Below are 17,685 nucleotides of genomic sequence, written 5' to 3'. Positions count from 1 at the left end.
CTGAATGTTCATGACCAGCGCTTGTATTTGTTTCTGTTCTTACATCATCTATCTCCCGCGATCAAGCACTTCCGTCTTCCTGGTTTTTGGCGACGTTCTACATGCATCAGTGGTTCGTCCTTGCTGAAGTGATTTGTCAATTCTATCGAATTAAATCAGACCTTACAAAATTTAACCACGTGCTCACGGCATTAGATTAGTATGAGATTCGAACAGTTTCGGATTTATTGAGTGAGAACGTTCTGTATGATGGAATTAAAATAATCGCCTTATTTCGTAATTTATCGTCCCTCAAGCGACGCGGTTTCGTACGATCTTGTAGCATATAGGTATAACCGTCGCCTAACTCAGATACTTCGGGATATGCGTAGTATTTTTCCCGAAGGCATTGGCAACGCTGCTCTGAAAGAGTGTTTGCTGCAAAAGTTGTCTCCAGCCATCCTCGCCGTCATTTCCAGAATCGGCGGATCCCTAGATTCGTTGGCCGAACTCGCCGATCTAGTCATGGACGCGAATTATTCATGGTTTTCTCGTCCAACTTGTTTGAACGCCGTATTCGTGCGATAGAGTATGCAATATTACAAAGTTATCTTCACAGGTCAACGCTCTCGTTACATCGCAGTTGTACCATGATAACTGATTACAATCAAAAAATTCTTCACGTTCTCAATCACGCGATCGTTCGTAACCACGCCCGCGAAACAAAAACTGCTCCTACTATCATAACCGTTTTGGTAACTATTGTCCTGAATCTTGTAATTTGTGTTCGAAAAACCTCTAGAGGCGGTGGAAGTTACTCTGCTTCCCATCGCTCGTGTATCTCGCAGAGTTTAAGAGATAAGGACATCCGGATCGGAAAGTCATATACATAGTCAACTCAGGGGTTGAGGTTTAAGTTGTTCCGGCAAAGGCTATCTTTTACCGCACGTTAGATATTGTCTCCATGGTAGCGAACTCTCGCGGCTGGTTATATTTAAGCGTAGCATGTAGCTATATTAGAGTAATATGATATGTACGTAACCTCACTACTAACCTGACTACGGGAACGGATGCTCGAGCTGGAATCTGCTGATCCAGCAATTCCTACACTTGCACAGAGAAACCCCTTGGTCACGGCTGCCCAGGCAGTCGATGAATTAGACACGCTTAGTCAGAACCTCTTTTTGTTATACAGAAAATCTAAGTAATAAGTCAAGAGTATATTATAGAATACAGTATATTGTAGTTTTTGTAGTAATAAACATATCTTTTAGTCATTTAATAAGCATCTTTGCGCATATTCTTTCACAACACGTTCTTACTCTCTCTCTTCACTAAACATAACAATGCACCGGTACACATCAGTCTGTTATGAAAAGTGTCATGTTGCTCTGGTCGTCACGGCGCACCCGTAAATAGTAAACGCCCAACTTCGTCTTAGTACAGACGTGACCAGCATGTTAGCTACAGCAGATTGCATGTTTGTACTTGTTATACATTTAAAATACTGCGTAATATAAAGGTAGTTATTTCAGCTTTAGTACAATCAGTGTACTCATATGGTTGTTTGGTCCGGTGTAGTATATACTTCAATCATATTAATGTAATAATGTATTATACACAACGATAAATAATTAAACATAATTGTTTCTCTACCGATTTAATATGTTCAGATCTTAATGTTTTGATCTTTTAGGTTATCATTTGAACGTCAAACTTTATTACATACGATTAAAGATATAACCTATATATTATTATTGATTATCAACCATCACATAAGTACTTACCACACAAGATTAAAAATATAATAACCTTATTGTTCCTTTGAAAAGAACAGATTCTGGTAATCAAAGCCCACTTATTAAAGATGTCTTTTAGGTAAATAAAAAATACATTTTTTTTCTTTTACTAATTTTCTTCAATATAAAAATCATGTAAATTTTTTTTCATTTTAATAGCTTTTTTAAAATATATTTCCCATATTGAATTTCAATATTATTTTTATGTATAATCGTATAATTGTTTACATTTTTAGTTATACTAAATGTTATAATTTAAATTGAACTCAACTCATCAGCATTGTAGTAAACCGACAGAGTTAATTTACTATTTTATATATTATATGATTGCAATTTAGTGATATTAAATAATAAAATACATTATAGTGACAAATAATAAGAGCCATTTAATTTTATTACCATTTCATATTTTCGTGGAGACATTATAATAAATAATAAATAAACCCACGTCATCATTTTATTATTTTAAATATTATATATCAATGACCATATTTAGCCTTGTAATTTAATTACCACTTCAGATTCGTAGAAATATTTTATAGCTACGAATAGAAACCATTTTCAACTGCATTTGGCAGTAGCAACCACGACGGTACCTTTTAATCCACCTCCTTGTCTTTTACGCGTAATATTTTAGCCACCAAGATTCTACAAAAATACGGGACTTCGTCCATAGCAGAATCAGAATTAGTTGAATCTCACACATATGTAGAACATACCTGGTCATAGAGTCCGGGCACTCATAGCCGCCATACTAAGTTCCTTCCATTTATTTTCGTGAATAGATTACTAACTTCTCGGACAGATACTTTACGTTCTGTCCTCAAATTTATATAATTTCACTTGTAACTTAATAAACATTTAATAATAATTGTTAACGTTGTATAATTAATAAAACCTGTAAACGTTTCCTTTGATAAACCTGATCGTCATCCAACGTCGTCGAACTAAAAATATAGGCGTTAGTGAGGGAAGTCACTTCACCGTTAAAATGTTCAATGTTTCCACTATTATATATTATGATGAGTTGCAGTTCTTGTAATCTAAAATGTTTAAATCGTGTTAAAATTATTTCTGTTTCAATAAATTATTATTTATAGATCCAAAAGATGTTGATTAAGTAATATTTAATTTTGTTCTGTTACAATTTATGTACTCTAAAGTATGAAATAATTTGATTGAAAAATAATAATAAACAATTGAGAAGTAAACAAAACTCAAAACTGTTGGCACATAAAGGAAAAGGAATTCATAACATTTTCAAAGTTTATCTTGAATAGCTGAAAATCAGCATTAATAAATTCAATTTGTGTTCGATCCCTCTGACAATTTAAATTTCCCGCCGTCTGGTAACCGACATGGTTAACCAGGCTGGCGTGGCCGTCACGGCCCACCTCCCGCAATGTTGGCAAAACTGCGTTGGTCGCCGCCGAGCGGCACTGTGCGTGTGTGTGCGTTGTTGTTTTTCGCTCGTGATCTCCGTGCAGCTCGGCCGTTTGTTTTATTATTATTTTGAAAAAGTGTGCTCTCACTTATTTCTGCGTAGGCATGTTCTGTACAAAAATAATATCGATAATATCAATATCGATATATCATATTTCAATTTAACGATATCGATATTTTTAAACATTAATATCAATATTTTGATATTTGATAATTGATAAAAAAAAAATCGTATTTTTATAATTTTTTTTTTACTATTTGTAACAAAAACATAATTTAAACTTAATAAGTATTAATTAAATAACCACTTGTAATAATTAAGATGTTTTATTGATACAGTCTCATTTTATAAAAACAAAATTAATATTAACAAATCATAATATATAGGTAAACAATTTTCTTTTTTATAACAACAACATAATATTATACTGTATTATAAAATTTATTTATTTAAATGTTCCAATATTTTTCATCCATTGATGATAAAAATGTAAATTGTTCAAATCGTTTAGAAAGTAAACGAGAACGACAGTCAGTTAATATATTACCAGCCGAAGAAAATAACCTTTCTGATGGTACAGATGAAGCCAGAATACATGAATACTTCAGTCCCAAATTTGAAAGACATTTGTAATGGGTATTTTCCCAAAATGTAACTGGTGAACTTGTACGATCTTCAATATTAGATTGAAGATATAATTTAATGGAAGATAAATATGTTGAGTCATCTGTAGTAGAAAGACATTGCTGGGAAACTTGCAAATCATGGTCATCACATAAACTTTCTTGGGTAACTTGTGGCCTGATGTTGGAAGTTAGTTCAGCTTCAGGTTGATTTGAATTATTAGGATGATTATTTGTGCTTTTAATTTCGTCACGTATAAAACCAACTGCATTAGCTGCATTTAATGGTCTTTCAAAATGAATACGTTTGAATCGAGGATCTAAAATTGTAGATACTGCTAGTAATCTAATTTTTTCTACATCATGAAAACGTTTATAAAATTCTATTTGGAGTTGATCTAATAAATATTTTGCTTCTTTAGTTGTGCATGTTATATTATATAATTTTTTATTCAACATAGCTTTTAATGGAATCCTTTACTTGCAGATAAATGCTTTTCTGTTGAAAACTCTTTAGTTGCAAGTTCAAAAGGACAAAGAAGTTTTACTCCTTCTGTAAGAACTCTAATTTCATATTCGGATAGCATTAATGGTGCACCTGAAACTCTTAACAGAGTAGTACTAACAACTTCTATCAATTCTAAAAATCTTTGTAACATATAGAATAAAGAATTCCATCGAGTTGGACATTCTTGTTTAAGCTTCAAACATGTACCTTCACTTTTACCTCCATTTAATTGTATGAGTCTTAGTATGTCAGAAGCTTTAACACTATGTTTAAAAAATGTGACTATTGACTTAACTTTCTGTACAATTTTAGTAAATTCTTCTGAACTTGACAATGCACACTGTACTAAGAGATTTAATTTGTGTGCATAGCAAACTAAAGCTTTATCATGGCCAAATGTATCATTAATGCATTTAACAATATTACTTGCACCATCAGAAACAACTGCAACAATTTTATCCTTTGTTATTCCCCAACGTTGAATTACTTCTTCAAGATGTACACTTAAGTTTACAGCTGTATGTGCATCATCGAGTAATTTTATTGCCAGAATTGCAGATTTAAGATCTCCAGTGTCTGAAAAATATGATTGGCTATTTTTATATTCTAGTTTTGATACATTTTTTTAAAATTAAATTGTGTTGTTCTTGTGCTAACACTGCTAATTTTGATGGATGTTCCAACATCAAATGTTTTTTCATATTTGTTGTGTTTGTACCTTTTACAATTTTAAAACAAATATTACATTTGTTTTCAGATTTATTTACAGATGTAAAACACTTTTTAAACTTTGATGGAGACATCTTAAATTTGTATTTGAATTCGTAACTGCCTACTGCCTAGATATACTTATTACCTAATATATATTATAAACTATAAAGCATAGGTACACTAATAAAATATACTACTTAATACTTAATCCTGGAGTATGGCATTACATATCAACGACAACAATAAACATAAATAACAAAATCGCCGATAAATGGACACATAGATAATAGTCATTTGGAAAATAATCATAAAGTAACGATTAATGATGGTATTTTCTGTGGCTATTCTAAATATGAAAATTAGTATTTTTATTTTTATAGCCATTTTGAGCCAGTGAGGCCAGGCTGGCGGGAAAAAAATATCAGTGATATATCAATATTATCGTATGTTTAAAATATCAAAATATATCGATATATCAAAGCAAAATATCGATATTTGATATTATCGATATATCAAGCCCATACCTATTTCTGCGTCTGCTCCGTCGCCATGTTTTATGCACTTAGCTTTTAGTGCTTTTACGTATTTTATACTTGTTATTGCTCACGGCCGCTCTTGCCGTTATTAACGTATTAAGTCACTGGCTCGGGAACGCGTTATTATATTATTATTGGCATCAGTTTGGTCATCATCTCAAGCCATACCACGACGTTGCTGTCCGTCGTCCAGCCTAGCGGTGTTCCCCGTCTCCCATATATGTTTAAGAAATATCTAATATATTTAATTGTCAATTAATTACCATTGTGTCTTGCTTTAAACCATTCCCTCTCACAAGGATCCGGAGGACCGTGTGTGCGGCGACAACCTTTGGTAAGAGGCTCGTCGCCTCGTCGGTCACAAACAATTGCCTTATGATTTGTTATGTTACTAACAGTTTGATTTTCAAACCATACCAAATGTTGAAGAGTTTGATTTGAAATTTTAACCAATGAATTAAAAATGTGTAACAAATTTTATGGGGATTGTAAAAAAAAACATTAACAATAAAACTATTGTTAGAGTGAAATATGAGTAAAAAAATTTTTTTGCGTTTATTGTTTTTATTGTATCTACTCAAATTTTGTTCAAGTTAAATTTAGGTGTAATACATAATTCAAATAGTTTGGATTGAAATAAAAATCTCTAGACTGGTTTGGTTCTATTTTGTTTATTTTTCAAAATTATGATTTTACTTCAAGATCAAGGTCAAACACAGTGATCGCATTAAAAAGTACTGATTTGTTCCTTACGAACCAAAATATATTCATACAGCAAAATAAAACAAAATATATCCGGACCAATCCCCATTAATTTTTAAAACTGTCTTTTTTGCATTTTCCTTCCTTGTGTGCAAATAACTTTTTTGCTAAGATCCTGTAATAGTGTAGCCTGTATGTGATCTTTCAATATGAGTTTTAATTTTCAAAAAAGACTTACATTCACAAAAAACACCATCAACCTGTTGAGTACTATATCACCATTTTTCATCAATACAATTAGTACTTCTGGAAATGTATTATTTTCACAATTTTTAGTAATTTTATATAAAAGTATTATTTTTAATTAACAATACAAAATTATCTTAAATTTTAAAAAAGTAATTACTTTTTTTAAATGTATCCATGTATAAATAATTTATGAATGTGGTATATAATATGCAAGACAAAATTAAAATCATATTCATTATTGGCTAAGTTATATAAATAATATACAATTAATATTTTATAAATAAATACTTAACAAATATTACAGGATAAATAACAAATTAAAACAGTTTATTATCCATAGTATAATTTATTGATATGGTAAAAATTATTGAATGATTCATATTATACTATAAAATGTAAAATGTAAAATTATTATTATTAATTGAAATCACACAAATATTGAACAAATTTTTTTTATTAAGAGGACGTGATACCCGCATGTGTTGTTTCTGTCTTACAAGTGCATTATATAGTAAATTTTACGTTCAGCAGAACACATGTAGCTCCGTTTGCTTAAAAATTAGAGTGAATTGACCTCTTATAAAATTTAAAGGTATGATTGTTACTAGTCAACCTCATATGCTTTTTATTATATTTAAATTTTAAGGGAAGTTATGAGTATTTTAAGATGCACAAAAAATGTACAATTTTAAAATACTCATAACTCGCTTTAAATTTGATATAAAATAAAAAGCATATGAGGTTGTCTAGATAATAATCTTACCATTAAATTTTATAAGAGGTCAGTTCACTCTAATTTTTAAGTTAACGGAGCTACGCGTGTTCTGCTGAGCGAAAAATGTACCATGTTATGCATTTGTAAGAGGGAGACAACACATGCGGGTATCACATCCTCTTAATGAAGTACTTAGAATTTTTTTTAAATGTATAAAGGGATAATTAACAACATCATACATAGGTAACTGATGCTTTCAAAATTTAATTTTCATCACTATTATTCTTTTTTAAATTATCTAAAACTTTTTTTTTAGAATTTGCATACATTCATCATTAAATACATCTAAGTGATTTATAAAAATTTGTACTTTGTTCCTAGGTACAACCATTTCATTATACCATTTTGATACAAGAATTATTACATCCATAGTAACTAGATCCTTAGATAACTGTATGAATATCTTACTACAGGGAATTATATTTGGTTTTTCATTAGTTTTTTTAAACTATAATTATCGACAACCTGCCTTGGTTCAATATGTAAATTAATTAAGAACTCCTGGTTTACTATAGTATAGTTTAACAAATTTCTAATAAAAGAATCAAAAGAATTATAACTTTTTATGTATGATAGTTCTGTACATTTGTATTTTATTATACTTTCAAGAGAATAAAATAGTTTTATATGCTTGATTAGATTTTCAAAACGAATTTACACAAACTAAACAATTAAACCACAAAGGCATTTCATAATTGCCTTTTTAGATATATTTAAAATAATGATACCTTTGTACAACAAATAGTGAAATGCTTTAAAATATAAAAGTTTTATTTTTTAACTGTTAAATAAATATTTTCATAAATTTTAAGTTAATGATTAAAGTTAAATTAAATGTTGGAAAACTAACACTTATTTAAGTCTTTACTTTAAGTTTTGACATTTGGACTTTAATTATTGTTGTCAAACCAAGTAATAATTTCATAAATAAATGTTTGCATAATGCATATATATTTGATCACATTGTGGTGTAAATGTAAGTTAAAAATAAAGATAGATTGGAAGCATAATATATCTAATGCTTTTAAGGCACTCTCAACTTTATAATAAAACTTTTTGATTACAATATAAAAATAAGTCACCTTTCTGCCGGTTTCTACAAAGACCATGTGTGATTGGAGTCTTTCTCTTACTCTCAACACCTTGTCTAATTTTTCATCATCTACTTCTTTCAACTGTGAAACATTCTAAATAAAAGAAAACCAATCTATTATTATTTATTTTAATAAATTAGTAGTTTTAAAAATAAATTAAATTATGAGTTCACATAATTATATAATTTTATATAACAAAGAAAGATTGTTTTATTTCCAATTTAAAAGGTGTAGTAAATTACTTTTTTTGATACAGTACATTTTATTTTAGACACATCACACATTGATTGGCTTGAATAATTCTACAAGAACATTCAATGCAGCAACTGTGTCAAAACTGAGAAAGAAAAACCATTTATATTTTAGAAATTAATTTAAAGTACCTAATTTAATTCTACAATAGTTCTAGAATTTTTAGATAGTTATTTATGGTATTTATTATAATATTATGACTATTATTAATTATTATATTATCATAATTTTTTAAAACATACCAGATTCTGGAGAATTAATGGTCGCATCAATCAAATAACTATTTATTCTTTAACCTAACCTTACTATTTATTTAAATATTACCATTTACTATTTGATTTATTAGTTCTAACTTTTTTTCCATAATAATTGTTATCGGTGCTTTCCGCCATCGACGCGCCGTGTCGTTCATACGAGTATACTTCAAAAACAATTAACAATAATAGTTATTATTGTCATATGTGACGGTGATAACGAAAAGCACCGATATTATTATTATTTTTATTTTGAAAAATAACAAATAATTTAATTTATAACAAAAATTTATTTTGTTGGTGGCTAGATGACAGGGGGTGCCCGAGCACCCATAGCCCCCCTGAATCCGCGCCTGTTCTTTAAATAACTCGTAGAAAAATATATTAAGTAGTTTCAGTTATACATATATTAATTGGATACTAACTACATTATAATGTAAAACCAAGCGTGCTTTTCAATGTTGGTATCATTGTTTTTTATAAGGAGAAATTGTATCTCTCGACTTACATGAAATGTTTTAAGCCATTTTTGTTCAACAATATTCCATGGTGATAATTTTTGAGTCATATTTTATCTTCTACTAATTCTTAACCAAACAAAACAAATAATATTAATACATATATTGATGAAAAAATTTCACAGTTCTTACTATATCTTCTCAGGGCATAAAATACTTTTCAGGTGTTATCTCCTAAGTTGACCTTTGGTTTGTTTCCTAATTTAATTTCTTAGATTATTAAACTTGTCACACAAATTCTCTCTAACAGATAATACTAAATTTGCTTTTTTTTATAAGCAGTATAAAGTATAATATTTATAAGAAATAAAAAACAAATTTCTAAAGATACTGACAATTCGACAGATATTTTTTTGTCTTTATTTTGTTAATATGTTATTAATCACAATTATTCTTTTTTAAATTATCTGAAACTTTATGTTTTTTAGAATTTATATAAATTTGTCGTAAAATTATAGAATGATTAATATAATATAACTGATAAAATTCAAATGATTATGATTTATTGAAATGAAACAAATAGAGAAAGAACATTTTTTATTAATGAAGTACTTACAATATTAATTAAAGAATAAACAACAGATTTAATTTATAAATTGACACCAATTGGCTTTTAGAAATATAGCAAACTAATAAAATTATATAATAATAAGATATCATATACATGATTAAGGCTATATTGTCTATTATATATGTATAGCTTATTTACAATAGTATTATCATACAAACAAGTTACAAGTACAAACTTAAAATAATAATTTCATTCATAGTGCTGTGTTTGTAACAATACATTTTGTATATTTTTATTATCCCCTGGTGAAAGACAAACAATAATTACATTTATTTTTATTTTTTTTATTTTAAGTAGAGCACAGATTTACATACACAGTTCTATTTTACAGAATTATTATTTTTAATATAATGAGACAAACATATATAGACTTATAACTATAATATGGAAAAATCATAAATTTTTTTTTGATACATCCATTTAAAAATTATTTATGAATATGGTACAAATAGTGTATGTAATATACGAGACAAAAATAAAATTAATATTATTGATTAAAAACACACAAATACTGTATGATTAATAATTAATAATTAAGTTATTAATGACGATTACATGTTCTTAAACTACTTAAAATAAATACTGATGATTAAAATCACATACATCATATAGGTAATACAATTAACATTTAACTATTTACAGGATAAAGAACAAAGAATATAATTAATTCAACTAAATAAGTTAAAATCATATTTTATTTATTAATTGTTACCAATCAGCTTAGTATAGCAACATAATAAAATTATATAATTATGAGACTTAATATATACGATAAAGGCTATATTACCTATAATATATATATAAGACTTGTTAACAATAATATTATAATATAAACAAGTACAAAGAAAAAATAATAGTTTAGTTTAATGTTCAGTGTTTGTATTGTATATAGTATTTAATCCTAGAAGTATGTAAACATACCTGCACAGTAATATTCAGACATACTTACATTAAATTATAATATGTAATAGACTAATAACTATAATATGGAAAAATCATAATTAATAAATAAACATATTGTTTAGTATGTTTATGTTATCAACTGGTGGTGAATAAACTTTTACGTTTACTTTAGTTTTGTTTCTTATAAGTGATTTCAAGGAACTTTTAACTTGATGCCTATATTTTGGGTGTGATAAATATTTTTCGAGTTTTATGTGTTTTTTTGATATTCTTTTGATAATACGTTCAGCTCTTTTACCAAAACAGCATACTTGTATAACTTTTGATTCATCATGTTGGTACAAAAAATACATTATGAAAAAAAATGTTAGATGTACAATACTAGAGCATTCAGGACAATTATAGACAACATTAGAAGATTCAATAGTTTCCACGAGGAAACCTTTTTGAACAAATGCTGAGCATTTTATGCAGTATCCACTTACAATTTCATTGTCATCAAATAGGTTTGGCTCACTATAAATAAGTCTGCAATTGTTTATAACCCGTACAGTATTTGTTTCGATATTAAATTGAAATTGAAAAACGTTTGACTGATGAGTTTCTATGTTAAATAAGTTTGGTTGAATTTTAAAGAAACTAAATGAATCAAAAGAGGAGGCGTTTGGTGAGGTTTTCATTATTTTTCTACTTGGATCCTGAATACTATGTTTTAAAACCAATTGAAGATCAGTTGATAATTTTTTGAATTTACAGTGACAAACTTCTGGTTTTAATTCATCTGATATTGGAAAATTTCTTGTAGGTGGTCTAAGAGAATTGTTACAACCAATTCCCATTGGAATAGTTTTTATATTTTCACTATAACCATTAACAAAGAGTAAAAATATTCCTGTATCTTTTACATTTTTCACTTTTACGTTATTTAAACATATTTGTTGATTAAGTGACAATGAAGTAAAATCATTACTTGGAGTTATAACTAATATGTCAACAGTCTCTGAAAAAAAATTAAATTTCAACAAAGATGCTGTTTGATTGTCTTCAGCACTAAAAAAATTAGAATATTTGAGAGTTTTTATCATCGATTTATCACAACTTAGTAATGTCAAAGCCATAAACACTTCACCACATTTTATAATATTTTGTATTTTCCCAAAAATCGAAAAATCACCAGAACCAGTTAATAGGGAAAGATTTTTTACAATTATTGGAATTGATGCTAATGAATTATTAGATTTAAATAAGATGACTGAAGTGTTGTGTTGTGGTTCAACTAAAACGGTTAATAAGTTAGGATTGGAAGCAGTAAACTGTTTGATTACAACTCCGTTTAATATAAATATTCTATCATTTTCATATAAATTATCTATTATTGAACTGAAATATTCATCGTTTTCATTTTTGATGTTTGTACAACTTACTAGATACATTTTATTGTTTTTTTTTAATAATGTTTTTGATGAGTTTGTTTTTTGAATTTGTAGTGGAGTTAGGATTGCTTTGATCAAAATTTGATCCTTACCATCTATAGTGTTTGTGTTATATGTTCGGATATTATTTTTACATAATTCAAAAGCGTTGCTTGATTCATCCATATTATCCAATAATATTGCATCAATATCTTCTCCATTTTGTATTGAATATGTTTTCATTTCTACCCACATTTTGTTAATCTGTAAAAGTAGATGTATATAATATTAATTGTTTAAAGATAAAAATCTACATTTTTATTACCTAACTATTTATTATGCATATTGTACCATACCAATACAACACCATTATCTACAATGTAATTCAGTTTATAGGTTTTTAATACCCTTATATTATATATATATGTGTGACAAATACTATACAGATGATTGACCTTGTGGTTGGAAAAAACTAAAAAGGGAAATATTAAATAAATAGCTAACAAAAACCGACGAATTTTATAGTTTGACTTAAACTTTTGATTAAAATTTTCAGGTTAAAACTTTATTTATAAGTATATCATCATTGATGATTCATCAATTAATCGTTCCAAATTTTACAAGAAAGATAAATGTATAGCTCTGATCACACTTTTAAGTTAAGGACTTTCCAACAAGGATCCAACGGTAAGTTTTAGAGTAAAAATATGAAAAAAATTGATTTTTATTAATATTATCATTTGTAAAATACTGAAAATAATAATTTTTAACAATATGGAACGAAAGATAATAATCATTTTTAAGTAGGTGCCTAGGTACTATAAACCATAAAAAAATGTTTTACATTTATTAATCATTATAAAATCAAAGAAAACTTGGGTGTTGCGATTTTTTTCGTTCAATCCGCTGCAACAGTCAACCGCCAAATAAATTAATAATAATAATATAAACCATGATAAAACAATTAGGTACCTGTGTTTTTCCTTTTCACTACGAAAATTAGCAACAAAATATCTGTAGATTCAGTGATCTCTGATCTGATCGTCATACGAGCATAATCGGACAATCGTCACAAAATTACGGCATACGACTACGATATGGATTTGGCTTAACTAGCTTTACGATCGACGACAACACTATACATTATGGTCATTGTCATTATCAATACCAAAGCAAAATACGTAAGTACAACAAAAAGTACATTTCGACATTTCGTATCACACATTAGAAAAACGAATACGGTGCTCTCATTGGTCTCAATGGTCTCTGTCCGAATCAGTTTGACCACGTACGCCAAACACGGCAACACCTGACTTGAATATTACTTGGTTAAATCTGTGTGTCGTCTCCCAGCAATGCATAATGTGGGTAATTTATTCTCTTCGTATTTTGTGACACTGTTGTTATGGGAGGATGTTGTCATCGTCGGTCGACTCAACGAAACGTCCCTAACTTCAACCGTCCAACCACTAGCACGGCGAACGCCGCACGTCCTTGGCTCCTTGATCCCTTTCGTTCGTCACCTCCCTTCACGGCTACGTCCACACCCTCTTTACTATTGTGGTTGTTTCGCATGTATTAGTTGGTACTTATACAAAGTATAAAGTCTATATTAATAGTTTGCGTGAGCCGCTGACAAGTGGTATTATTCGTTAGGGGTGTAGAACCTCCTTATACACCACCTTGTCCTACAACTCCTTTACGACTACCGTGCTAACTACCGTGGGAGAAATGGTATGTGGTAGTAGAATGATTGTAACTTCATGTTAATGTTGTGCCTTCGATACTTAGATAATATACAATGTGATACTGGATAGAGCTTTAGCGTATATCTTGCGGAGCCCGTGATTGAAGCCTACCAGTTCGCCCCCAATGTAGTTATTGCGCTTGCGCTTGAAATGAAATAGATCACACGGAATGGGGATAGGAAAGTGTGATTCATTGAACTATATTATGATATTATCATATAGTACAAGTCCAATGGTGTACCCAGATTACAGATTATTTCTAAGCTTATCGCAATTCACAAACAGTTTTGAGCATGCGCATGGTTAGTGATGAGTTCGTGGCCCAATTGCTATACGAATGGATCTTCACAGGTAAAAATACTAAAAATGTTTTGTGTCCGTATATAATATTGCCTACATGTCGCCCCTTTTTTTTTGCAGCTATCAAAATGTGATAACATCTTTTTCATTATAAATTGTAATATAATATTTTATTATAATTAGATATAATGGTTTTATATATTGCTAAATTCAAATAGTTAAATAAATTTAATAATACACAATTCGAAAAAAACACATTATTCTTGTATGGTCGTTTAAGGTAGGTACCATTCAAAAATTAAGAAATTCATTTTGTTTTAACGCTATAAGAATGATCGTCATATGAATGAACATTTAAAACATCGTTTGTATTATTTTGAGCGAAGGAACTTAGTTGTTTTTCGTTTTATTTTTTATTTTATTTTTATGTTAATTGTATTTATATCCTCAGTTTGCATAGGTTTTGATTCGTTTGTAAGTGATTCACTTATTTTATTGCAAATGTTTTAGCTGGTAGAGAAAAATTGGCAGGTAGCTATATTATTTTATTTTATATAATACTACAGTACCACCTATACTGGTTCCTATTCAAAGAGTATTAAATGATGTTCAAGATTCTGTGGAAGGAATAATATTGAAACGCTTATACTATGAGTGTTCAATTATGGGCCAAATAGTTTGTAAAATGTATTTATAATCCAATTTTGTACTTGAAATACTGGACAAGACGATTTTTCTTTAAAAAAAAAAAAATACAAAATAAAGCCTAATTATAACATTTGTATCATATTTTCGCTTGAAGTATTCGTAACGAATTGTCTATATTATTAAATTTATTAAGCTCTTAATGTATTTAACTATTTTAATTTTAATTTAGCAATATATAATATCATTAAATTTAATTATAATCAAATATAGTATTATAATTTATAATGAAAATGATGTTATCACATTTTGATAGCTGCAAAAAAGAGGCCAAATGTAGGCAATATGATTATTTTTTTTTTTTTAGAATTACTCCAAATTATTTATTTATTTAATTGATTTAACTGGCTTGAGCCCTTTGAATATAAGGTATAATACAATTGACATATTACATGAACGGAAACTTACATATTTTGATTACAATAAACAAAAAGGAAAAATAACAAAGAACTATACAAAGTACAAATACAAAAAGAAAACAACTGATTACTTAAATGGAAAATATTAATAACTATTAAACATCGTTAATACATCTCAATAATAATTATACATCGCACTTAAATTTATTACGACTAGAATCAAAAAAATCTATTGATGGGGATTTTTTATTAGCTAGTGACAGAGTGCGAGGGAAAAACGAATCGGCACCATACTTTTGTGATAGTAGGGGATGACAAATAAATCATTGGTCCTGGAGAAGAAAATGGGAACCTTGATACTTAGTAAAGCCAGTAGATGTGGACAATCAATAAAACCATTTAATAGATCATAATGATCATATAGGTATAAATAATATATCAGAGAGTTGTCTTCTTAGATCGATAGAATTTAGACCTATTGATAACTGGATGGGTTTAAATATATTAGTATATTACTAGAGATTAGTATATTACTAGAAGTTTTTAAGCTTGAAGGCTGTTTAAAATTTATTAATAAAGCCTAGCATTCTACAGGATTTATTTAAAAAAATTTTATTATTGAACTTAAAAGAGAAATCTGATTCCTAAGTCTTTAATCACAGTTACTCTGACTAATTTTATATTATTAAGTTAGTAATTGAATATAATTGGGTTTTTAGAACGGGTAAATGAAATAATGTTACACTTATCAATGTTTAATTCAGGACAGTTATTCACGCTCCAAGTATAAAATTTATATAGCTGATCTTGTAATGTCTCAGAGTCTGATCGAATTGATCGAGCAAAATGATTTAGCATCATCTGCAAAAAGCAATAATTTTATAGAATTTTTAAAAACACGAGGCAAATCATTAATAAAAACTAGAAAAAGTAGTGGACCAAAATGCGAACCTTGAGGAACACCTGATGGTACGTGAAAATCATTAGAGACATGGAATGAAAGTTTAACTGATTGAGAGCGATTACTTAGGTAGGAGGTGATCCATTTTAAAAATAAACCATTAAAATCAAAAGCCTTTAACTTGCATAATAAAACATTGTGATTCACCTAATCGAAAGCTTTTTTAAAGTCTGTATAGATTGAATCTACTTGACAATTTTGATCATATGACTGTAATAAATGTGTTTGATATGTTAAAAGATTCGTTAGAATGTAATGCTTGGGCAGGAAGCCATGTTGGGCAGGACTTATGTAATTTACAAGTAGGGTAGTCAATTTTTTTGTGATGATTGCATCAAATAATTTAGGAATAACGGATAATGTAGAAATTAGACGATAATTACGTACATTACTTTTGTCGCCAGATTTATAAATTGGTGTAATAAATGATTTTTTCCAAATATCGGGAAAAATACCAGTGCTGAGTGATAAATTAAATAAGTAAAATAAGGGTTTAATTAATGCTGATTTACATGATTTCAAAAATGATGAAGGGATACCATCTGGTCCTGTACCAGGTCACACATTTAATGCACTGAGCATATCTGCAATTTCAAGCGCCGAAATAAACCAAGTATTCAAATTAATATCATGATTAATTATCTGGGTATCATCATATAAATTAGTATTTTTAGAATAATCAACGTATACAGAGGAGAAATAATCAGCAAATAATTTTGTTGTATAATTAATATTGTCATGAACAATATTATCCAAGTACAGTGACGGCGCTACATATTATGAGGCCCTGGGCAATTTTTATTTTTGGGGGGGGGGGGGCCTAATTTAGTATTCAGTATTTATACTACATTTTTTTTTTTAAATCACTCACTCAGTGAAAAACAATATAAATTACTTTTCAATGGTTAGGAAAAAAGTTATAATAAAGCATAATTCAAAAGATAAAAATTAAAAAAAATATTAAAAAAAATATAGTTATACAACAGAGTAGTTAGTAGGTACTAGTACTAATATATTATTCTAGTAAAAATTAGATAGATCACAAGCAGGCACAACAGATATAATCAAAAATACAATATATATAATAAACATACTTATACTATATACCTACAATATATAATATGTATTAAGTATTTAAAATACAATATAAAATATATAATAAAATATAAAATATAATAAAATGTATAAACTAAAATTGACATATAATTTTCAAATTAAAATAATTTTTTTCTTGACTTTTTGGCCGCAAATTCATTTATTATATCATCATAATCTATTGTAT

At 28.3% G+C, this 17,685-nt stretch overlaps 2 protein-coding genes across 2 annotated transcripts; both read right to left on the bottom strand.

The window, feature by feature from the left end:
* Positions 1-3,826: 3,826 nt before the first annotated feature.
* LOC107168901 (zinc finger BED domain-containing protein 6-like) lies at positions 3,827-5,054 on the bottom strand. Its single transcript, XM_089230896.1, has 4 exons — positions 5,011-5,054; positions 4,327-4,946; positions 3,978-4,261; positions 3,827-3,895 (listed from the first exon to the last, which is right to left on the bottom strand). Exons 1-4 carry the CDS (start codon positions 5,052-5,054, stop codon positions 3,827-3,829), a joined length of 1,017 nt encoding a protein of 338 aa, XP_089087022.1.
* Positions 5,055-11,002: 5,948 nt separating this feature from the next.
* On the bottom strand, positions 11,003-12,585 carry LOC149061242 (uncharacterized). The gene has a single exon (XM_089216786.1). It carries the CDS (start codon positions 12,583-12,585, stop codon positions 11,017-11,019), a length of 1,569 nt encoding a protein of 522 aa, XP_089072912.1. The 3' UTR covers positions 11,003-11,016.
* Between the last annotated feature and the right edge of the window lie 5,100 nt (positions 12,586-17,685).

Source organism: Diuraphis noxia, unplaced genomic scaffold (genome assembly GCF_037042655.1).
Source record: "Diuraphis noxia isolate RWA-SAM2 unplaced genomic scaffold, SU_Dnox_SAM2 contig0001, whole genome shotgun sequence".
NCBI lineage: Eukaryota > Metazoa > Arthropoda > Insecta > Hemiptera > Aphididae > Diuraphis > Diuraphis noxia.
Note: the sequence above shows the minus strand (reverse complement) of the source record. Positions and strands in the feature narration are given on the sequence as shown.

Excerpts from the sequence above, each read along its gene's own strand:
- LOC107168901 (XM_089230896.1), bottom strand. The coding sequence starts at position 5,054 with ATGAAAAAACATTTGATGTTGGAACATCCATCAAAATTAGCAGT. Across the intron at positions 4,262-4,326 it reads AGAAAAGCATTTATCTGCAA|AAGCAAAATATTTATTAGAT; the intron begins GTAAAGGATTCC and ends GCACAACTAAAG. Across the intron at positions 3,896-3,977 it reads GTGATGACCATGATTTGCAA|ATCGTACAAGTTCACCAGTT; the intron begins GTTTCCCAGCAA and ends CTAATATTGAAG.
- LOC149061242 (XM_089216786.1), bottom strand. The coding sequence starts at position 12,585 with ATGTGGGTAGAAATGAAAACATATTCAATACAAAATGGAGAAGATATT.